Source organism: Electrona antarctica (genome assembly GCF_951216825.1).
Source record: "Electrona antarctica genome assembly, chromosome: 22".
Lineage (NCBI taxonomy): Eukaryota > Metazoa > Chordata > Actinopteri > Myctophiformes > Myctophidae > Electrona > Electrona antarctica.
Genome location: NC_136805.1, coordinates 36,048,228 through 36,070,791, shown reverse-complemented (window position 1 = coordinate 36,070,791; position 22,564 = coordinate 36,048,228). Strand labels below are relative to the sequence as shown.

Genomic DNA, 22,564 nt, shown 5'->3' with positions numbered 1-22,564 from the left:
AAATAGTGACCTATCGGATAGGGTACAGTGGTACACCATGAGGTACACACGTTACACGGAATAGCTGTAGGGGTCGCTGTTTTAGCAATTTCGTAAATTGTCTTGTCTCCACACGCTCGCCTAGATTGTCAAAGTTTCGTTTTCCTATGCTGTCTGTTAGTGCAGAAGTAAGTTTCATTCGAGGCTAGAAAAATAAGGACAGGTTACATTGGTTCTTCATGTTATTGACGATCTGAAGTATTGAAGTTTAATAGAAGCTCCAGATAAGCAAGCAAGACTGTCTTTGAAAGTGAAAGTAAGTTGCTGCTGTGAGAGTTCAGAGTCATAGTACTGTACAAGGAAATAGAGGAGAAGAAACGACAGAAGGCACACAAGAACAACATGGCAACCAGTCTGTCTCCCTCAGAGGTAGAATGTACCTGCCCCGTGTGCAGTGACATCTTCACGGATCCGGTTGTCTTGCTGTGCGGTCACAGCTTCTGTAAGGACTGTCTTCAGGACTGGTGGAGACAGAGCTCAACCCAGACATGCCCTGTCTGTAAGGAAATGTTTAAAATGTGTCAACCACCCCGCAATCTGGCACTGAGAAACCTCTCTGACAACCTGCGGCAGGAGAAAAGTGAGAGAGCTTCCACAGGAGCAGGAGGCGAGGATCTCTGCAGTCTTCACAGTGAGAGATTCAAGCTTTTCTGTGTGGATGATCAGCAGCCTATCTGTGTGGTTTGTAGAGATTCAAAACAACATAAGACACACAACTGTGAGCCTCTCAGTGAAGCTGCAGAGGCTCATAAGGTGAGCGGTATTCATTTGAATAAATAGACCTTTTCATGTCTGTATTATCAACCCAATTAATGCAAGTTTATCTGTCGTTGCAGGTCAAACTCAGAACGGCACAGATGCATTTAAGAACCAAAGAGGCGACCTTTAAACGGGTAAAAGGTGAATGTGATAAAATTGCAAGTCACATCAAGGTAAGTGAAACCTTGATTGATTGAAAAATGTATTAACAGTTTGCAGAATTACAGTACATTTCAAGCACAAACTCAATACAAAGGCTGTTAACTGTGAGTGGACGACCCAATTAAGCATTACACTTGTTTCCAGTAACCCTGCCTGGCACTCTACAATTTGTGCTTTGCATCTCACATTGCTCCACCACTCTTTCCACTCTATTCATATAATCTTCACATTCAGCAAACATACATCCAATTATATTGTTCGAAGGCATGGTCTTTAATAGTACTTGATATTTAAGTGTCCTCGTCTCAATGGTTTCAGCTCCAGGCCCAGCAGACAGAGAATACAATCAAAGAGGACTATCAGAAAATGTACCGGTTCCTGCGAGCAGAGGAAGCCTCTAAGATCGATGCACTGAGGACCGACGAGAGACAGGAGAGTCAGAAGATAAAGATCCAGATCGACAATTTGAACTCGGAGATTTCCTCCATCTCAAACACCCTCAAAATCATAGATGATCAGCTGATAGCTGGAGATGGCGCTTACATGCTTGTAAACAATTTTATGTTTTATGTGTGTGTGTGTGTGTGTGTGTGTGTGTGTGTGTGTGTCTGTGTCTGTGTCTGTGTGTGTGTCCATCCGTCTGTGGACCAATCATCACGCGAATACAAGGGCTAATTGAACGTTTTCTATTTGTAACCATGTTTTCTCTTCACAGAATTTCAAGACGACCATTAAGAGGTAAGTCAGTATGGCTATTCAAATGTCTGCACTCAGAACTTCTCCAGTTCTGTGTTGAATATAAATTGTGAATATCCAGAGCTCTTAAATAGTACAATCCTATTGAATATGTCCATTCCAGAGCTCAGGACCAGGCCATGTTGCCTGATCCACACATTCCAACAGGAACCTTAATCGACGAGGCCAAAAACCAGGGAAATGTTCTGTTCAAGGTGTGGAACAAGATGAAGGGGATCATCCAATACAGTAAGCACTCACACCATCTGTTACAGGCAGATTTGTCTCAGGTAGCCTATGAACTAATGATTGCTGGCTGTGTGACATTGGTCAACTAAGGGCCTGCCCCCTGTACCATGTGTGACATTGGTCAACTAAGGGCCTGCCCCCTGTACCATGTGTGACATTGGTCAACTAAGGGCCTGCCCCCTGTAATAATAATAATAATAATAATGGATTTTATTTATAACGCACTTTACATTCCATGGAATCTCAAAGTGCTACAGAAAAATAAAAGCAGAAGAAACAACACACCATTAAAAACATCTAATAAAACAGGAACATTTAAAACATAAGGAACATTTAAAACATAAGGGCAAGGATATAAAAATGCTTTGTTAAAAAGGAAAGTTTTTAGTCCTCTCTTAAAAGTGTCAACCGACTGTGGGGCTCTCAGGTGGGCGGGGAAAGCGTTCCACAGTTCGGGGGCGACCGAGCAGAAGACCCATGGTGCGTAGGTTTGTCTACCATGTGTGACATTGGTCAACTAAGGGCCTGCCCCCTGTACCATGTGTGACATTGGTCAACTAAGGGCCTGCCCCCTGTACCATGTGTGACATTGGTCAACTAAGGGCCTGCCCCCTGTACCATGTGTGACATTGGTCAACTAAGGGCCTATTATTGTTTATGCATACAATAATAAAGCCTTGTCGGGTCCGGACAGCCCGGACTGGTTTAAGAATACTCTTTGACCTCCAAGCAACACCTCCTGCAACACCCCCTTATTTCATTCTTGGTGATTAATGCATTGACATTTTCACATCAGACCATTTTCTATTCCAAATAGAGAAATATGTGACAGTGTCCTAATGATATTGTGATTCAGGTTGTGCTCAGAGGTCCAGAACTGCTGCAATGTGTCTAGGGGTCCTATGCTTTCTCCTGTTGGCTGTCATCATAGGTCTACATGTGCACTGTGAGTATTGTAATTGTATTCTAATTGTTTCTATACTTATGAGTTATGACAAAACTTACGTAACAAAATGTGCAACACAGTGAGGAATTTTATTGAAGTTTCTATTTTTTTAGTCATCAGCATGGTCTGTGATGGCTGGACGTTGTTCGGCTACAAATGGTACTTCATCAGCGCCGAGACGGAAGTCAACAGACTGAAAAGCTGGGAGGACAGCAGACGACACTGTCAGAGTCAAGGAGCTCACCTGGTGAGCATAACCAGCAGAGAGGAAAATGATTTTCTCAGAACCAATCAGATACAGAAGGCCTGGATTGGCTTGTCTGACCAAGCATCTGAGGGGACGTGGCGCTGGGTAGACGGGACCACCCTGCAGGGTGAGGGTTTCTGGATGACAGGGGAGCCCAACGATAGTGGCAATGAAGACTGTGTGGAGCTCATTGACGGAACCTGGAACGACCTGCCTTGCTCTCGGAAGCGTAACTGGATATGTGAGATGTAGTACTAGGGTTCATTTAGTGCAAGAGGGTTGAGAAGTTTCTGCCTTGGTACAGTACACTGTTTGTATACAGTACTAAGTAAAAAGGAAACTTCCAGTGGTTCCCAAAGTGGGGTCCGGGGACCCCCAGGGGTCCTTGAGGGAGTTTCAGGGGGTACCCAGCTAAATGATAGTTTGTAACCAAATGGACCCTTATGGGTCTGTAACTCTGAGAGTGTACAAATGGAACCATACAATGGAGTTACATTAACATTGATTTTACAATATAAATTGGAGGTCCCAGAGATAGAAATGACATTAAATGGGGGTCTGTAGACTAATATGCATGTCAAACTGGGGGTTTGATTATTCAAAATCAACATTTTACTCTATTCAACTACTAAACTATTAGGGAGTAGAGGTTATTTCTCTATGGAGGGATGTTGGCCACTCTGATGGGAGAGATCAGGGGACATAGCATATTATTTTATTAATATGTGTAGCCTAATTTTTGTGTTAGTCAATATTTTTCATTTCAATTGTATACAGGTGTATATTGATGTGTTGAATTTGCCAGTGACACGTACAGGTATACCATTGTTGTTTTTGTCTTGCATTGCAATCATTGTCAATGTGATATATTATTTATATCTTTCTCATGTACCCTGTACCATGTGTGACATTGGTCAACTAAGGGCCTGCCCCCTGTACCATGTGTGACATTGGTCAACTAAGGGCCTGCCCCCTGTACCATGTGTGACATTGGTCAACTAAGGGCCTGCCCCCTGTACCAAGTGTGACATTGGTCAACTAAGGGCCTGTACCAAGTGTGACATTGGTCAACTAAGGGCCTGCCCCCTGTACCATTGGTCAACTAAGGGCCTGCCCCCTGTACCATGTGTGACATTGGTCAACTAAGGGCCTGCCCCCTGTACCAAGTGTGACATTGGTCAACTAAGGGCCTGCCCCCTGTACCATTGGTCAACTAAGGGCCTGCCCCCTGTACCATGTGTGACATTGGTCAACTAAGGGCCTGCCCCCTGTAATAATAATAATAATAATAATGCACTTTACATTCCATGGAATCTCAAAGTGCTACAGCAAAATAGAAGCAGAAGAAACAACACACCATTAAAAACATCTAATAAAACAGGAACATTTAAAACATAAGGAACATTTAAAACATAAGGGCAAGGATATAAAAATGCTTTGTTAAAAAGGAAAGTTTTAGTCCTCTCTTAAAAGTGTCAACCGACTGTGGGGCTCTCAGGTGGGTGGGGAGAGCGTTCCACAGTTCGGGGGCGACCGAGCAGAAGACCCATGGTGCGTAGGTTTGTCTACCATGTGTGACATTGGTCAACTAAGGGCCTGCCCCCTGTACCATGTGTGACATTGGTCAACTAAGGGCCTGCCCCCTGTACCATGTGTGACATTGGTCAACTAAGGGCCTGCCCCCTGTACCATGTGTGTACTTAAGCCTTACTGTGTTGCCCCCTCGGGCTATGACCTGACGAAGATGTAACTGAAACATCGAAACGTCGCTTTTTACCTGTACCCTGTCAATAAAGTAAGGGCCTAAATTGTCTGAGCTGCTCCAGTGCCTCCTTCTCTCATGATACCTGTCCTGCCTCTGAGATGCACCAGACTGGCCTGCCATAGGCTAGACTCACCGTGAGTCCATCCATGACCATGGGTGGGCAACATGTCATCATAATAGACTGTGAATCAGCTTTATTGTCACACATCACAGGTTTACAGAAATAAAAAGGTGGGTGAAATTAAAGTTTTGTTATTTCCATAGAAAAAAAGAAAGGGAAGAAGCAGAAGAAAAATAATAAGGGGAAAATACCTCATTCAATCAAAGGAAGCAAGCACATTATCTACATATTTACATATAGTACCAAAGATAAGATATAAAGGTGCTTGCCTTGAGCATACAGTGCTAGCAGGAGATGTATAGCCTACTGTAGACAACATGATAAACATGGGGACAAGGTGCAAAGCACTGATGAAAGACTGGAACAGAAGACGTGCAGTTGTGAATCAGTGTAAGATTACCTGCTAGAATGTACTGATGCTCATGCTGTTAGAAAAAATCAGCTGAGAACCTCTGTCTGAACCCGAAACAAGTTCTCACGTGGTCTCCTCTAAAGTCTGCTGCAGACAGTGAGTCAAGATAGAAAGGTTACAATAGCACAGAATAGTTATGTTTTCCATTGTAGGCCTACGGTAGTTCCTCACAGATAAATGAGATTGAGAAATCTTTTCACTTGTGACTATCTTGTGACAAGAAATGACACTTCCTGAAGTTCCAATTTACAGTACTTCAAGACCCACTCGCACTCAATTAGAAGAAAAGTAAGTGTAGGGGATATACAGTCAACCTGTGTGGACACAAACGGAGAGTTTTACTTTTTTTGTTTCAAATCCGCATAGAAACATGGCAGAGGAAATAGGCCTATATCATAACTTTAGTTTCAATAAAGCTAAATCTAACAATGAAGACGACATGGTATATGCCAACATGGAAGATATTGAACTTGAAACAAGGTTCAAAGTTGAAGATGATTTTTCAGGTAGGTAAAACTGGACACCAATTAAAACACATATTACATATTACCACCTTGCTCTTCTACATACAATGGAGTTACATTAACATTGATTTTACAATATAAATTGGAGGTCCCAGAGATTTGATAGACCATCCATTAAAATTGGATGGTCTATCAAAGAGAATAAGAATAGAGAACGGTTTAAGAATACTCTTTGACCTCCAAGCAACACCTCCTGTTTTCTCTTATTTCATTCTTGGTGATTAATGCATTGACATTTTCACATCAGACCATTTTCTAGTCCAAATAGAGAAATATGTGACAGTGTCCTAATGATATTGTGATTCAGGTTGTGCTCAGAGGTCCAGAACTGCTGCAGTGTGTCTGGGGGTCCTATGCTTTCTCCTGTTGTCTGTCATCATAGGTCTACAAGTGCACTGTGAGTATTGTGCGGACACACAATAAACACTAATTGTTTCTATACTTATACCAAAACTTACGTAACAAAATGTGCAACACAGTGAGGAAGTTTATTGAAGTTTCTATTTTTGTAGTCATCAGCATGATGGCCTGTGATGGGCATTTTCATCAACATTTTTGCAAAGAAATTAGCTGTTTACCAGAAAGACACATAAACACAAGACATAGCCTTCATATAGTGGAAATCAGTAGCCTATCTATTATGAAGAAAATCTGGAGACTAGCCAGTCAGCCACTTTCCTTTTTTGAATCAATTCCCACATGTACATTTTGTCTGTGTCTATGTCCTGGTGTACATCTATAAGAATTAAGTCGAGGTCCAAATCAACTAGGGACAGTTTTCTTCACATATATTAATTCTGATATTTCCCTCTTCCAGACAGCAGACTTACAGGTCTTTATGATTCGGAAATACAAGATTTGAAAACCCAAAACAACAAGTTACAAATCGGTTATAACAACCTGACGGAACAGTTCAATAGCATGTATGCAAACCTGACTGCAGATAAAGAGTTGTTTGACAAGTTACGTCTTAAAGCCCCAGGTAAGAGAATACTATCGCTACACAGTCATACAAGGTTTAAGTTTGAACTCATTTGTATTTTGTATCAATTAAGGAACCACAAATTAAACAAACAATTACACTTTCTAGTCAACCACAATGGCTGGACGTTGTTCGGCTACAAATGGTACTTCATCAGCGCCGAGACGGAAGTCAACAGACTGAAAAGCTGGGAGGACAGCAGACGACACTGTCAGAGTCAAGGAGCTCACCTGGTGAGCATAACCAGCAGAGAGGAAAATGATTTTCTCAGAACCAATCAGATACAGAAGGCCTGGATTGGCTTGTCTGACCAAGCATCTGAGGGGACGTGGCGCTGGGTGGACGGGACCACCCTGCAGGGTGAGGGTTTCTGGATGACAGGGGAGCCCAACGATAGCGGCAAAGAAGACTGTGTGGAGCTCATTGACGGAACCTGGAACGACCTGCCTTGCACTCGGAAGCGTAACTGGATATGTGAGATGTAGTACTAGGGTTCATTTAGTGCAAGAGGGTTGAGAAGTTTCTGCCTTGGTAAAGTAAAAAGGAAACTTCCAGTGGTTCCCAAAGTGGGGTCCGGGGACCCCCAGGGGTCCTTGAGGGAGTTTCAGGGGGTACCCAGCTAAATGATAGTTTGTAACCAAATGGACCCTTATGGGTCTGTAACTCTGAGAGTGTACAAATGGAACCATACAATGGAGTTACATTAACATTGATTTTACAATACAAATTGGAGGTCCCAGAGATAGAAATGACATTAAATGGGGGTCTGTAGACTAATATGCATGTCAAACTGGGGGTTTGACATGCATGGGGGTTGAGAATCACTGCTAGAGCCATCAAAATCTTTTCTTATGGGGGTCCCTGGCATATCCTTTTCAAATGGGGGTCCGCGGGCTCATCAGTGTGAATTTGGGGGTCCTTGACATGAAAAAGTTTGGGAACCACTGACTTAAACCACTGACTTTAAACCAGGTTTGGAAACGACTGGTCAAATGATTCGATTTGTGAAAAATACGTTTAGTTTAGTTTAGTTTATGTGATGTGCTCACATATTAGCACATATTCTTTAAAAAAGTGCCTTAATGACCAATACGTTTATTCAAAATCAACATTTTACTCTACTACTAAACTATTAGGGAGTAGAGGTTATTTCTCTATGGAGGGATGTTGGCCACTCTGATGGGAGAGATCAGGGGACATAGCATATTATTTTATTAATATGTGTAGCCTACTTTTTGTGTTTTTCATTTAAATTGTATACAGGTGTATATTGATGTGTTGAATTTGCCAGTGACACGTACAGGTATACCATTGTTGTTTTTGTCTTGCATTGCAATCATTGTCAATGTGATATATTATTTATATCTTTCTCATGTGAAATGAAATAAAAAGTAATCACAAAAAGATTGTTATATTTCATACAATAATTAAAGACATAGGCCTATCATATCACTGGACATATTACCTTATATATAGGCTAATTTACATTGAAATAACAACTTTGCCAGTTTACCTGAGATTTATGATAGGATGCCATGCTAAATAATTAAATTAAATTCAATCACTTGTTTTCTTCCATAAAATACGTACAGTACAGTAGGTTACAGTATACATTGTTTGATTAAAGGGGAAATTGGAAAACAGTGAGCTCTGGAGTCACAAAAGTCGATAGAGTCACCAATGTTAGTATAACATGCAAACCTCAAAAAGAAGAAGGATTTTGGTGTAACAATTTAAACGGTCGGTAGCTAGTTAACCGGCTGCTAGTCTCGCGTAACCTCGCCTCACCAGGCTTTCCACCGTAACCAGGCAACTATTCCACTATATCCGAATGGAAGCATTTAGAAATTGCGAGAGGCAACAGTCTGTCAACGCGAGACTAACCGGTTGCTAATGCTAGCTGCTAATTTAGCGAACAGGAACGATTTTACTCTCCGTTTTCGGTGGATCCATCCCTGATCCATCTTGCAGGTAAAACATGATTATCATAAGATGGTACATGGTAATGGTATAGGCTACATATTGTTCATAAAATAACTAATACAATTCACGCTGGTCTATTCTGGTTCGTTGTAGCTAATGATTGTGTGAGCTCTATTTCAGTTGTCATCGCCACCGTCTCCTAGCTAACATCTAGTAATTCTCGCTATCTTGTAATTTATTCCATCCAAAAAAGATTCTCATATTTATTGTGATAATATAAGGCATTGGTCAACGAACTTCTTCACTGTGGCTTTTTACGACCTTAGGTAAGATTCGGCACTGAAGATTAAAAAAATGGACGATATTAAGACCGAACCTGTGGATTTTGTGAAAGAATTCCAAGAATATCTGACACAGCAAACCCAGCATGTCAACATGATCTCTGGTTCTGTCTGCGGAGAAAAAGACAATGGAGAATCATTTCAACTAGGTGAGATATCAGCAACTTTAATCAGTCAATGTTTTTTTTATTGTAATTTGAGTAAACTCAGTTTATGTTGGTTTCTAGGCAGCACCATAAAGAGTGACCATAATGGTCTCGGCCCCCCGTCTGTTGAGGTGAGCGTGTCCCTGGAAGAAGGATCAGAGATACACATGGACGGCTTGGAAAGGACCTATGATGGAAAATACAAGTGTAGTTATTGCAATTATGCCAACAAAGGGATGGCTCGACTGATAGAGCACATCCGCATCCACACAGGTAATGTAATCCAAGCACACCTTTCTCATCTGATTCATTGGTAACACTTGCTGATAAGATACCTTAATTCATTCACTATTAATTCATACACTATTGCACTATTACACCTACTTGTCTATGAGCACTCATCGTGGGCATAGAATTGAGAAAAAATCGATGGAAAATAGCCAATCTACAAGCGCACAATGCTTGTAGATCTATTTTCACCACTATTGTGCAACACTCTTGTATGATGAAGCATACAGGTATAACAACGTGTAGGCTTTCCAGGTCTAAATGGGTTAAAATTGTATTATTGCTCCATGTGTTGCTTTCGCCACACACTAACCCCCGGCTTTCACCCATCGCTAGGAGAAAAACCCCACCGCTGCCAGTTGTGCCCGTTCGCCTCCGCCTATGAGCGCCACTTGGAAGCACACATGCGCTCGCATACCGGGGAGAAACCGTACAAGTGTGACCTGTGCGCCTTCCGCTGCAGCGACCGCAGTAATCTCTCTCACCACCGCCGACGCCGCCACAAGCTCCTGCCGACGAGAGGGGTGCGCTCCGCCTTCTCCAACAAGAGGATGCTGAGCGCTCTGCAGAAGAGAACCACGTCCCTGGGCTTCGGAAGACGGCTCCTCCTCAACTTCAGCCCTCCACCCCCGATGGCGCCGGTGCCAAAGTCGGATTACCTGAACGACATCTCTCACGAGCTGCACCACCATTTGAATAGTAATGAGTATAAGAGCATGGCCAAGCTCCATGACGGTGGTGTTAGTGGCAGCAATGTCATTGTCAATGGTGTTTCAATCGATAACCCACTGGACCAGTTGTCTACAATCGCTGGCCAATTGGCTGACTTGCCTCCCCGGTCTCAAACACCTGTGTCCCCAGACAGGGTCTCCTGCAAGGATGTGAAGCCAATCATCATACACCAGATCTCGGGCACGCCGGTCCTAATGTTAACAAACGGGGTCCAGACGTCGCCTCTGACTGACGAATCCTGTCCCTCGGAGCACAGGAAGTACAGCCCTGGGGCAGGGCTCGGCTTTGAACACAACACGCAAACTCTCACTTCGAGTGTTTGCAACAGCCCGCCTGGCACGCCCGGCCCTGCCGCCAGCACGCCAGACCAACATCAACTGCAAAAATGCCACCACTGTGATATCCAATACTCGGATAACATCCTCTATACCATTCACATGGGCTGCCATGGCTACGAACACCCGTTCCAGTGCAACATCTGTGGTTGCATATGTAGAGACAAGTATGACTTTGCGTGCCACTTTGCTCGTGGACAACATATAAAGTGACTCTCCACACGTGGCATAGAGTTTTAGCTTTTCCTTAAGGGCCGTCCACACCAACAATAATAACATGTTGAACGGGCTTTATAAATTCAGAATGATTCATTTTGAATGGGTATCAGTGTCTCTATCGTTTATCAAATCACACTGAAAGTGATTGATTGAATACTTTATCAACAGTTTGCAAAGTACAGTGGTACAATCATGATGCTAAAAGGATAACACAAAAAGCTCTGAGGGCTTGTTTCCACTGTGGTTCTATGTATTTCAATTCATCAAGGTCCCAATGATATAGTTTGCCACTGTCATCAATTAGTTGTGGTGTGGAGTCTGCCTTCAAAATTGAGTTAGAAACTTATTTTCTAAATGACATATTTAGTTATATTCATAGTTATTCTGGTGTGGATGCCCCTTTACTATGCTATTAGATGATTCCTTTTGACATTTCAGTTTTACACTGATAAATGTTTACAAATGTGACAAATATGTTACGTTGCCTTATTGCAGTTCTACTTTAAGATTTTATGTTTTGATTAGGTTGGAACTTTGACACACTACTTTTCTTTTTTTAAATCTTGAACTCCATATTGTCAGGATCTATTTTGGCAGGATAATTTTAATGCTTTTATTTAGGTGGGAAAATGTAGAGGCAGAAAGGTGAGGTCAGAGAGGAGGAAAGACATGCAGCAAAGGTTTACAACCGGAATCAAACCAGGGACGATGAAATATGGGTCCATATGCTTACAACCGCTCAAGCTGCTGGCATGACCCACATTGTCAGGATATCTGACAAAACAAACATGATTTCCAAGCCAGTCTTCCAGCTTTGTTGGGGAAGCCTAATGTGGGACCCGTCTGATCAAAATATGTGGTGTTCACTGTTAGCCTTAGTCATGCTTGCTTCTCTCTTAGTACGCAGTAAAATCCATTCCTGAGTGCTAATGCAGTGGTTACCTCAAAAAAGAAAGGAAAGAAAAACATTACTGCATAAAACGTAAACAACAAACTATACTATTAAAAAAAAAATAGGGAAAAAAAAGGCCAAAATGTCAATGTAGGGCAAAAATTGTGAAAATATCCAAACTACAAGCTTAGAGATATGCTATTTTCACTATGTATCTGTGGAACCGAGTCAAACAAAATGTTATGTCTCAACTCCTACAATTCCAAGTGCTTGTCGGGGTGGTGGAGTCACCAGCTCAAATATGATTATTTTGGGGGGTTGCACCGTTGCAGCCTGAAAAGGTTGAGAACCACTGTGTTAATGTACTCAGAATGTGCAAATGGAACCAAATGTGTCCATTTGTACAATCTGTTAAATGAACACTTAGACTTTACAGTGTACATACATACCTCACAGTACCATGACTGAAGATGGCATGAGCCAAATAATTTATTAATACTTTGGATAATGTACTTAAATGTTGTAGTGTTACCTTTTTCAAGTGTTTTCAAAGGATATTTAAAATATCCCCTTTATAAGCCTTGTAGCATTCATTATATTATGGTGCCTATTTTTAATTTTGAACTTATTCATAATTTGTATTGTAGCAGACTCAGAATAAGGTAAAACAATATTGTCCGTTGATAAAGATGTCTTGTCTGGTGTTGTGAGTTTCAAATTACAAGTTAACATTTAGTTCTAAATTAAACCATGATCAAGTGATTTTGTTGTATGCAATGATTGTGTATACTATTGATGCCAAGAATAACTAGCATTATTATATAATTGTCTTGACATTAACAAAGCTAAGTTCTTTATATTTTGTTTTTAATTGATGAAACCATTCACACCACAAGACAATTCCAATTTCCAAGTCAGTTTCAGTCAAGTGGACTATGAGCAAATTAAAATATACATCTGTAACATATTAATATTTATGTAGTATTTGGTTGGTGCAAAAGAAAGAATATTCAGTCATCAAAAAATGTAATAAACTAAATTACTTGAACAGCCATTAAGTCATTTTTTAAAAGATCTGTACAATATTTCATTTTTATCATGGTCAAAAACTTGCACCGCTCTTTTCACCACATGGTCAACATCAATCTCTTCTTGGGTGGCAGCTAGGTCTTCGAGGAATTGCTTCCGCATGGTGTGAAGAAATCTCGTCTTGGATTCATTCAGCTCTGTTGCCAAAGACCTCAAGCTCTCAGGTGGCACTTGATTTTCTAGAACCAGAGGAGCAAGAACAGCCTTAAAAAAGCCTCAACTTATGATCACAGAGATGGATATTTAGGAAAAAAAAAAAAGATTACAGTAGCCTCTACTGTTAAAGGAGTGAAATGACAAAGATGACACATTTTCTATCAATTACACACCCCATGAAGCCTTGAATTCATAATCTGACAAACCAATCATTTTGATGACTGGCGGACATCAAATTATTGGCTTAGGAATGCGAATCTCCATGAATTCAAGGATTCATGATAGAAAATAAGTAATTTTTTGGGTGAACTATTCCTTTAACTGTGAAATTAAATGTTTATTGATAATATATAGGCCTATATACTGTATGTTAACTTGTATTTGATTAAAAGGAGCTTGGACGAGTTAACCAGGGTGGACTTCTTCGTCTCCTGACATCACAAAATATTGTTTACTGGATGTTTTCTCAAATGTTGGAGATGGGGTGGATTTAGCTTATGTATTGCTTATGAGAATGCCAAATGGGTACACTGACTTCCCAGTGTTTAAAAGGATTTATTGCCCTGTCGTGAACTAAACGGACAATGAAGACTGGACAGACCTCTGGCACTCTTCATGGCTTCAGAGACCAAGCGTCGACAGGCCTGGTCAGCTTGGTGTATCACACTGGTGGCACATTTCAAGCGGTCAGCCTCCTGCAGAAAACAGAACAATCGTGGAATGAATGATTGAATCAACGCTACTATAGTTTTAGTATTTATATTCTGCAATCACTTTCTGCATGTCTGAGGCAGGAAGTATACAGTACACATGCCTTTTGCTCCGTGTGGTCCTCTACTGGACTCAGTGGGTTGTTCAGTGCAAACAAGATGAACTCCATCAACTTCTGGCTGAAGCCATGTCACATACATACATAAACAGGGAGACAATATAATATCAAAGTTTTTCAATTTCATTTTCAAAATAGCCCACCTACAAGCTCATAACGCGTTGCACCACAAAGCACTGTGAGCTTGTAGATTTTTTTATGTTTTGGAAGGTTTTCGCCTACATTATAGTGATGACAAGTCCACAATACTAGTATGGACACCAGCGTTAAAGCGGTTTATACAAGTTTTTTTGGGATGACTTACGTGTCTCCTTTGGTCAAGCTATCTGTGGTGTTGAGGACAATGCTGTTCTTCTCCCAAGAATTCTTCTGTGGATTTGGTGACACCATACGTTTCTCCATCTCTAATATCACCTCCCTAGGCAATGGAGTGGAGCGGCTCTGGTTTCTGCTGATGCATGTCTCCACAGGACAGTGAAGGTACACCTGACAGAACCCCAGCGAATCTGCATTTAAGCATCCATCAAAACATCAAGTTCACTCTTCTTATTAAAATCTGATAAAATCTGACACACCAGAGAACGTATCAGTGGTGGAAAGTAACTATTAAAGTACATTTACTTGAGTTATCCGAAAATAGCAGATCTATGACGCTTTGTGAGCTTGTGGATTGGCCATAAAAAAATTAAAAAAGAAGTGGGCGATTTTGAACACTTGAGGAATTCTGCATGAGTACTTTTACTTTTGGTACTTTAAGTATATTTTCATGGGAATAAATACAGGTATTTTACTTATAACAGAGTATTTCTTTATTATGGTATTTTACTTATAACAGAGCATGGTATTGCTAATGCTACTTCTTCTTAAGTTAAAAAAAGAAGAAAAGAAAACTATTCTGAACACCACCATTGGAACTTACACTTTCTTGCGAGTTGGTACACTTCATATCTCATGCTTGGATAGTAGAAGTTGTCATCCAGGAGGAAAACTAGTGGAGATGGCTCGGTCAGGGAGGTGCCCGCGGTGTCCGATGCCAGTGCAGTTTGGACGCATCGTCTCCAAGAATCACGATTTAGCGGACAAGAGGCAGGTGGCTCTGCCAACACCTGTGGCTTCTCCAAGAACTGCTCAATGCACTGAAGCACTGCATGTCTATACATCTTCCATTCAGTTTGCTGAGAAGAAAATGGAAATGAGTTACTTAGGGTTGGAATCATGTAGAATTTGAATCATTCCCTCCTAACGGTTTTATTCCTTAAACGGTTCCGATATATTGCTACAGTATATATAGGCCTACCTCACTGTTTCTTAAAGTGAGGTACAGGGACCCTCTGGGTTACTTGAGGGGGTTCCAAAATGGACCATTAAAAAGGTCTGTAACTCAGAGTGTACAAATGGAACCAAATGGTGGTCCTTTAAATTAAAAACAATTGAGAACCACTGATATTGCACTGTCTTGCTTATGTATACATTTTTTAACACATGGAAACAAACAAGTCTTCAATTATCCTTTTAGACTGTACTCATGGCATACTGTCTTGCATTTTAATATGTCTAATAAAGTAATCAAACAATCAATCAATAACCAAACCATTTGATTTTATTTGTACACTCTCAGAGTTACAGACCCGTAACCGTAACTCCGTAAACCGACCCCTGGTGGTCCCCGGACAAAACGTTGAAAAACAGTGGAATAGTCAATAGACAATAAAAATGAACCAACAATACAAATTAATATAAATGAACACATTTAATACCAGCATGCTGTTCTTGTTATTTCCCTGTAAAATAAAGTCACTTGAATAAAATAATAATAATTAATGAATAAGGTACCGTTTGGTGCTGCATATCACCATGGTTACCCTCCTCCATGACTGTAAAAGCATCCTCTGGGATCAGGTCATCATAATGGACCACAGAGCACTTCAGTCTCTGCTCTACACAAAGCGTGCTGATCTGTCCAGCCACACTGGACTTCCCCGATGCAGGCAAACCACACAGAACACACAGGCACATCCGTGACCGCGCAGCGCCTTCTTCTAAAAAATCCATGTCGTTTAACTCATGTGTTGAAAATGTCCGTATTTATAATCTGACCATAGTCCATATAATCAGTTAAGTTACGAAGCTAAAGTTAGCCAACGACACATCCAACTTGTTTTGTGGTGTTCAAACGATAAAGACTGCAAATATGATGCCACCATCTGGACGGAGTGCGTTTTGCATTTCTGTCTGTGCCATCTCCACCAGGTCTGGTCCATTTCTTTCTCGCCCCCCTAGTGGCGAAAAATAAAACTTCTGGGAACTCAGATTAGATCCATATAGTGACTATATTATAGTCTATTCAGAAATCAGAATCTTGAAAACCAGTGAAGTTAAGTAATAATTGTTTTATACAAAATATCTGTAAGTCGACAGTAGAGTAGACTAGCATAGCCTACTTGTTGTGCTAAACAGCCCATTTAAAAATCCTATGGATTGTCATTTGTAATTCATAATATGTTCACTTTAATACAGAGGTAAATTGTGGCTGATTTCAATTAATTCATGTGCTGCTCTGTATAACGTTTAATATAACATTAATGTATCAGTGTAGTTTATTGTTTATTAATAATGTAATATGAATTACTCATTACTAATGTGAAGTACAATGTACATCAGGTTCGTCCACTTACTAACAGGTGAAATTTCAAGTCGTGTTCATGGTTCAGGGTTTTTCAGCCAGTTTGTGTGATGTTGTCGATTTTGCTGAGAAAGTGAGATCAATGGTTTAAGTTTAACTGTTGATTACTCTGATATAAGCAGAGATGTTTATTTTACCCTTTTAATTTATGTACAAAAATACATACAAATGTGTTATCTCCTCCAGTCAATACCTCTTGGTCCACTATGTTATACTGCCCATAAAGATAAACAAATATTACAGGAATTGAAAAGTATACAGGTCCATCCTAACGAATTAGAATAATCTGAAAATGTTCATTATTTGCCATAATGTAATAAAAATAAATAAACGAGAAATGTCGACCATCTGAAAAGTATATTAATATATGCAGTTACTACTTGGTCTGGGCTACCTTTGAACAAATTATTTCATCAATGGGGCGTGGCATGGAGGTGATCAGCCTGTGGCACTGTTGAGGTGTTATGGTAGCCCAGGTTTGTTTGATTACAGCCGTAAATTAATTTGTATTGTTCAGTCTTATGTCTCACACCTTCCTCTTGACAAAACAACCTAGATTCTCTGTGGGGTTCAGGTCAGGCCAGTTGGCTGGTCAGTTAAGCACAGTAATACGGTGGTGGTCAGTACACCAGTTACTAGTAGTTTTGGCTCTGTGGGCAGGTGCCAAATCGAGCTGGAAAGGAAAAATAGCATCTCCATGAAGCTTGTCAACATACTGAAGCACACAGTGCTGTAAAATATCATAATAGATTGTGTTGAGACTCTGGACATGACAAAACACAGTGATGATTTAGTCCTAGGCCATGTTATCTGCTGGTGTTGATCCACTGACTGACTCATGACTGAAAATGTAACAATGGTTTCAACACAGCCATCTTTTTAGAGTACATTTAGAGTACATTTAGAGCTCTAGCACTGCAGCCTGGCTAATAAGCCAGACCGAATCAGCCGTTTGCAAAAAAAAATTGCCTGCCGGAATACCACACGACAGTGTGATTTGAGTCTGGTTTATTAGCCAGGCTACTAGCACTGTGCACTAAACACTCAAACACCAACTTTATACACTTGATGCAGATCTAATATGTAGGCCATCACAATCAAAATGGTGCCGGTAAGTAGCATGTGACATGTCAAACTAGGGCTTATTCATGATTCTGAGCCCATTCCAAGCATTAGTTTTAATAAAAATAATTTATAATGCACTTTACATTCCTCAGAAGTGCTACAGTAGACAAAAGCGTAAAACAGTAGGCAAAAGCGTAAAACAGTAGGCAAAAGCATAAAAGAACATCACACGATTAAAACACAAAGTTAAACATCAAGGAAAACAAAAAATATTTTGAACATGAGGACATGGGTCAGAGTAAAATCAGTGGATTTTTGTTAAAAAGGTTGATCTTTAGTCCACTCTTGAAAGAGTCAATTGACTGTGGCGCTCTCAAGTGTGCAGGGAGGGCATTCCACAGTTCAGGCGCAGAAGGCCCTGTCACCCATGGTGCGCAGGTTGGCCGTGACGGGGTTGAGGCAGTATGTGTTTGAGGAGTGGAGGGTGCGGGTCGAGGGTTTCAGGGAGACTAATTCCTTGAGGTGGAGGGAGGGAGGGCATTTCCGTGGATGCATTGATGGGTGAGCAGGGATATTGTATTGTGTCCAGAATGAGATTTGCATGAAAAACACCCCTTGGGCTAAAAATGGCATAGCCGTCTTCACAAATGTGATGGTCATATTTGGGCACTTGGCTATGGCCGAATTTAGCCCTGGAGTGTTTTAATGGGAATAGGGTGTCACACATTGATTTTCTGTTTTCTGGTAAAAGAAAACCAACTAGAAGAAGTGCCCCTCTGGGCACAGGTCTCCACCAGGTTTGATATTTGGATAAAATCTGAAGGACCAATGTAAAAAATCTGTTGCATATAAATCGGCCTCCTGGTGGCGCTCAAAGGCAGAATTGAAAAATGCAGGCCAGACGTTTTTCCTTTGCCTGTAGGGAGTGTGGTAGGCAGAGTTCTAACTAATGGCCCAATACACCAAATTACTCATGTTGGTGGGCTAGCATCAACATAATATTTGAATGTCTCTTAAGGTGCTAGGGTGGCACAGTGGTAAAGTGTCTACCCACCACCAAGGAGATTGTGCGGTCGAAGTGTGTTAATGTGTCAATCAATGGCCCAACATATTAACACTACGTATCTTGCCCATGTAACGCTGTGAATATACAACATAATGCAATTTAATGTTGGGTAGGTTGACACTTAACCTGAACCAAAGGGTGTGTGGATCAGCCAGGACTGGACAGTGCACTTTTCAGAGAAACAATACAGGATGCATGTGGCACAAGCAGCAGCATTCTGGTAAAGAGTAGTTGGGTGATGTTTACCTGGTGCATCTTGGTACCTTTCATGCTTCCTTCAATGCATGGTCTTTAATCTGTAAATATGACTATTAATTCAAACCTCTAACCTTAACAATAAGGTGTCTTCAGACTTGTACAGCATATTACCCCTGGAGGTAGATTTAAAGTCTTGCTTAGATCTGTCAGTGTTTTTGAGGGGCACCGACTAGCCCCTCCTATATACAGCTTTTGTCCCCACACGTCTCATATTTGCCATTGACAATGAAAGGAGAAATTTGGTCATATGTCCGATTGTCCGCCAAATATGACGAAAATTTGTGGCAACAAACATTAAATGCCATTGACAATGAAGGGATGATTTTCGTCATATCTCTGCTGTCGGGAGGAAACCGCATAACTCCAAAATGTTCATTTTTCAGGAAATGAAGAAAACCATATATTTTTTAAAACAAAGTAATACAGCCTCATCAAAGTTGGTGTAACTTTATATATTGTCAATTACTTCCATGAGAGGTGGTGGAGTTAGTTGCTTTAGCAGACATTTTGAGGGTCCAATGGAGTTAAGGTTTTGTCCGAAGCACATTTTACTACTTTCCATTGGTTCAATATTTTCGAAAAAACAGACGTAATGGGTGTTCAATAGCACTGATTTATGCCACAAAAAAAAATCACCTAAATTCAGTTGTTCATGAGATGATGTATAATGATAAGAGCGCCCCTCACTTCACACGGGTGTGATTTATTTTAATGAATAGACCCTTATGTGCGCGCTACGAGCTTGTAGATCTGCTATTTTAGAAAAATCGTGAAAATGTGTCGCAAATCTTTGACTATAGCCTATGTTCTTTCAGAGCGAACGTTTTTAATTCAAACCTTTGCTTTCTGGGGGTGTCCCTGGAACTACATATTTTTCAGATGGGGTCGGCGGCCAAATACAGATAATTCTGGGGGTCCTTGACATGAAATAGTTTGAGAACCACTGACATAGAAACATGGGTTTTTCAGAAAATTGTCAAGGCATTTGTATAATCATCCTCAGGGCTAAATATGGCGTTGTCAAGCCATTAAGCTATACCGAGACTAAGTTTGAACTTAGTGTGAAGTGGTGCAACTGGCTCCAAGTGCCTAACCTTAAAATACAATCGAATTCTCTCATAGAAGTTCAAGTGCTTAAACTTTACTCAAACTGTAATCCTCTCATGAAAGTACTAATAAAAGCATTCTGTATTATCCACACAATTCTATTATGTGTATGAAATAAAAATGTCTGTCCTGATTCCACGCCGGATCGTGGAATCCTCCCTAACGATGGTCATGTTGTCATGTGACGTCTCCAAACACGGTGGGCTGGATGGCCACGCCTCCTCCACACATCAGCTTGGCTCCCTCCTTCTTCCCACTGCCGATGTAGTAAACTGCTCCTCATCCACCTGCACAGAACAGAACAGGTATACTGGCTCAATACATTTCACCATTGTCATGCCTCAAATCACTCAGTGCATAATCAATACTAGTAGTTCGACCTGACATTTAATTTAGAACAGTGATTCTCAACCTTTTAAATTTCCAGTTTGATGAGCATTCAGCCATGGACCCCCATTTTATACAACTTTTATTGATGAGATCCCAATCTACACTGACATTTTTAATGTTTTTACTAAATTAGTGTGACAGTCTTTTTTCATTAACCCAATAGCACCCGAGCCCAATTCTACTAAATCAGTAGTTCTCAATTTTTTTTTTAAATGTTCACAAATAGCAGATACAAGTAGCTTGTATATCTGCTGATATCCAATGCAATAATCTAAAATGACAATTTTAATAGTTGTGATTTACCTGGGGTCCATGCTCAATGTGTTGTAGAGATCTCCCACCACCACCACGCACCTCCTAGCATGCTCCACGGTGGTATCTCGGCTACCCTTGAGGTGATTTCTGTAACACAGGTTTGTTCTATCTACGGATTGTCCTTAGTTGATTTCTTTACCCTTTGAGCTGTCCGGTATGTACCTGCCATGACCTGCTCTCTGGGTTAAGAAATACATAAGCTCCTCCGCCAACGTCAAGGCGACAATCCATGGGAGGAGACCCAATTTAGTCATCGCCAATTCCCAATTGCCCCAAGTGTCCTTGAGTCCCTGTTGCTGGCACCACCACCCCCAGAGTTGGGGCGGTATAAACTACTGTGTGCATCCTCCCATACACACTTGCAAGTAGCTTCTGCAGTGCAGCAAAAGGGACGGTCACTTGATCCATCGCCAGATTAAGTTCCCACCCGTAAACACGGCCAATTGTGTTTGATGGAGCGCCAGGAGGCACCGCAGTTAATGCTGCAGTGGTGGGGAGAGTACTTTACCTCTTACCACACCCAGACGCCCCATAGACAGACGTTGCTAAACGCTCAGGCGCAAGACACAACCTAGAGCCTGGCCCCGCAAGACGCCAAGGCCAGTGACCATCACAGGGTTGAAGGGCACCTCAAGCTAGCCCGCCAGACACGAGACCAACTGACTGGTGACGATGATCAGCACGCAGGACTCCGTCGGTAGAAACCTGTGGACAAACTAGAAATAGTTAGTGCAGAAAACAGACAGGCAAACAGACAGACATTACTTTTTTTTGTTGCAATACTGCTCCATTCTGCTGCTCTGTGGAGAGAGAGGGGGTTTTATTTATTTGTTTGTTTTCTTTGCGACTATTATTACTTGATGTTAAAAGTTAAACCCTATAGAGTAGAGACAGTGTCAAGTTTCTCTGTGAGGCCTAGCACATGTGGAGGAACAAGATCTATGCCTCCAAGATCCACTTCCTGCTGAAAAGGCACCAAACCAACCTGTACCAGAGGTCCTTAAGAGCTGCTTGTCGTCTAGGAAAGGTCACTTACCTGGTCGATCCTCTCATGAAGTACTACTAAAAGCATTACGTATTAATCCACACAATTCTATATGTGTAAAGTATGAAATAGAAATGTCTGGCCCTCAACTTAGCTGCACATCCAGAGATAGACAGCTCCTTGATCAACTTGATGCACCCCCGTTGTTGAGGAAAAACCCTGTGCATGCAGCTGCTACAATGAACACCGCACCCCAGGTCTGTCTGAGTTACAGTCTTAGACCCGTCTTGCTTCGAGGAGGGCCTCTGTCGATGGTCACATCGGCCTTCCTCTTCAGCGAAGGGGAAGGCGCCCCGTCACTAAAGACGAAACGCCTCCGTACCTTTTCTCCAGGGAAGCTACAGAACACGGACAGCTGCATCTGTCCGTCTGACCTATACACAGTGACCCTCCACTGCCGCTGGACTGGCTTTCCGCCGAGCTCCCATGTGGCGGAGACACCAGAGATGACTCTGGCCAGCTGCTGACCGTTCACCTCCACGAGGTCATAACGGTTGCCGCAGCGGGCGTTCCAACACCTGAAGGGGGGCGTTAGGGTCTCAGGGTGGGGTGGAGTCACGAGGCACCCAGAGAACTCATGGAAAAGGCAGTTGCTCTGGGTAGTCACCACCCTGGGTGGTCGCATGGGAGGTCGCACCGGGACCCACGTCTTACTACTGTGGACGTAGCGAGTACAGAGACACCGCACAACTGTTGGAATAAAAGCAGGCCTCCACTGCTTTCTACGCCGGTCATAGCGCGCAC

General features: G+C 41.7%; 4 protein-coding genes across 4 annotated transcripts; 3 read left to right on the top strand and 1 right to left on the bottom strand.

The window, feature by feature from the left end:
* The first annotated feature begins 150 nt into the window (after window positions 1–150).
* LOC306915872 (E3 ubiquitin-protein ligase TRIM35-like) lies at window positions 151–3,660 on the top strand. The gene is made up of 7 exons (XM_079493532.1): window positions 151–792; window positions 876–971; window positions 1,279–1,509; window positions 1,676–1,698; window positions 1,820–1,944; window positions 2,801–2,890; window positions 3,004–3,660. Exons 1-7 carry the CDS (start codon window positions 382–384, stop codon window positions 3,387–3,389), a joined length of 1,362 nt encoding a protein of 453 aa, XP_079349658.1. The 5' UTR covers window positions 151–381; the 3' UTR covers window positions 3,390–3,660.
* A 3,220-nt stretch (window positions 3,661–6,880) lies between these two features.
* LOC306915125 (CD209 antigen-like protein A) lies at window positions 6,881–7,426 on the top strand (the record flags this gene model as incomplete). The annotated part of the gene is made up of 2 exons (XM_079492374.1): window positions 6,881–6,941; window positions 7,050–7,426. The coding sequence occupies 2 exons, from the start codon at window positions 6,881–6,883 to the stop codon at window positions 7,424–7,426; spliced, it is 438 nt and encodes a 145-aa protein (XP_079348500.1).
* Window positions 7,427–9,218: 1,792 nt separating this feature from the next.
* Window positions 9,219–12,565, top strand: LOC306915874 (zinc finger protein Pegasus-like; the record flags this gene model as incomplete). The annotated part of the gene is made up of 3 exons (XM_079493534.1): window positions 9,219–9,354; window positions 9,433–9,624; window positions 9,976–12,565. 3 exons carry the CDS (start codon window positions 9,219–9,221, stop codon window positions 10,917–10,919), a joined length of 1,272 nt encoding a protein of 423 aa, XP_079349660.1. The 3' UTR covers window positions 10,920–12,565.
* Window positions 12,566–12,859: 294 nt separating this feature from the next.
* Window positions 12,860–16,062, bottom strand: pstk (phosphoseryl-tRNA kinase). The gene is made up of 6 exons (XM_079493535.1): window positions 15,725–16,062; window positions 14,811–15,066; window positions 14,196–14,397; window positions 13,877–13,952; window positions 13,664–13,757; window positions 12,860–13,085 (listed from the first exon to the last, which is right to left on the bottom strand). Exons 1-6 carry the CDS (start codon window positions 15,941–15,943, stop codon window positions 12,877–12,879), a joined length of 1,056 nt encoding a protein of 351 aa, XP_079349661.1. The 5' UTR covers window positions 15,944–16,062; the 3' UTR covers window positions 12,860–12,876.
* Between the last annotated feature and the right edge of the window lie 6,502 nt (window positions 16,063–22,564).

Bases quoted from the DNA above. Each gene is read 5' to 3' on its own strand.
- LOC306915872 (XM_079493532.1), top strand. From the start codon at position 382: ATGGCAACCAGTCTGTCTCCCTCAGAGGTAGAATGTACCTGCCCCGTG. The intron at 1,510-1,675 runs GTAAACAATTTT...TTCTCTTCACAG, and splicing joins GAGATGGCGCTTACATGCTT to AATTTCAAGACGACCATTAA. The intron at 2,891-3,003 runs GTGAGTATTGTA...CTATTTTTTTAG, and splicing joins CATAGGTCTACATGTGCACT to TCATCAGCATGGTCTGTGAT.
- pstk (XM_079493535.1), bottom strand. From the start codon at position 15,943: ATGGATTTTTTAGAAGAAGGCGCTGCGCGGTCACGGATGTGCCTGTGT. The intron at 15,067-15,724 runs GTACCTTATTCA...TTTTCTTCTCAG, and splicing joins GTGATATGCAGCACCAAACG to CAAACTGAATGGAAGATGTA. The intron at 13,086-13,663 runs GTCTGTCCAGTC...CTCTGGTTCTAG, and splicing joins AGCCATGAAGAGTGCCAGAG to AAAATCAAGTGCCACCTGAG.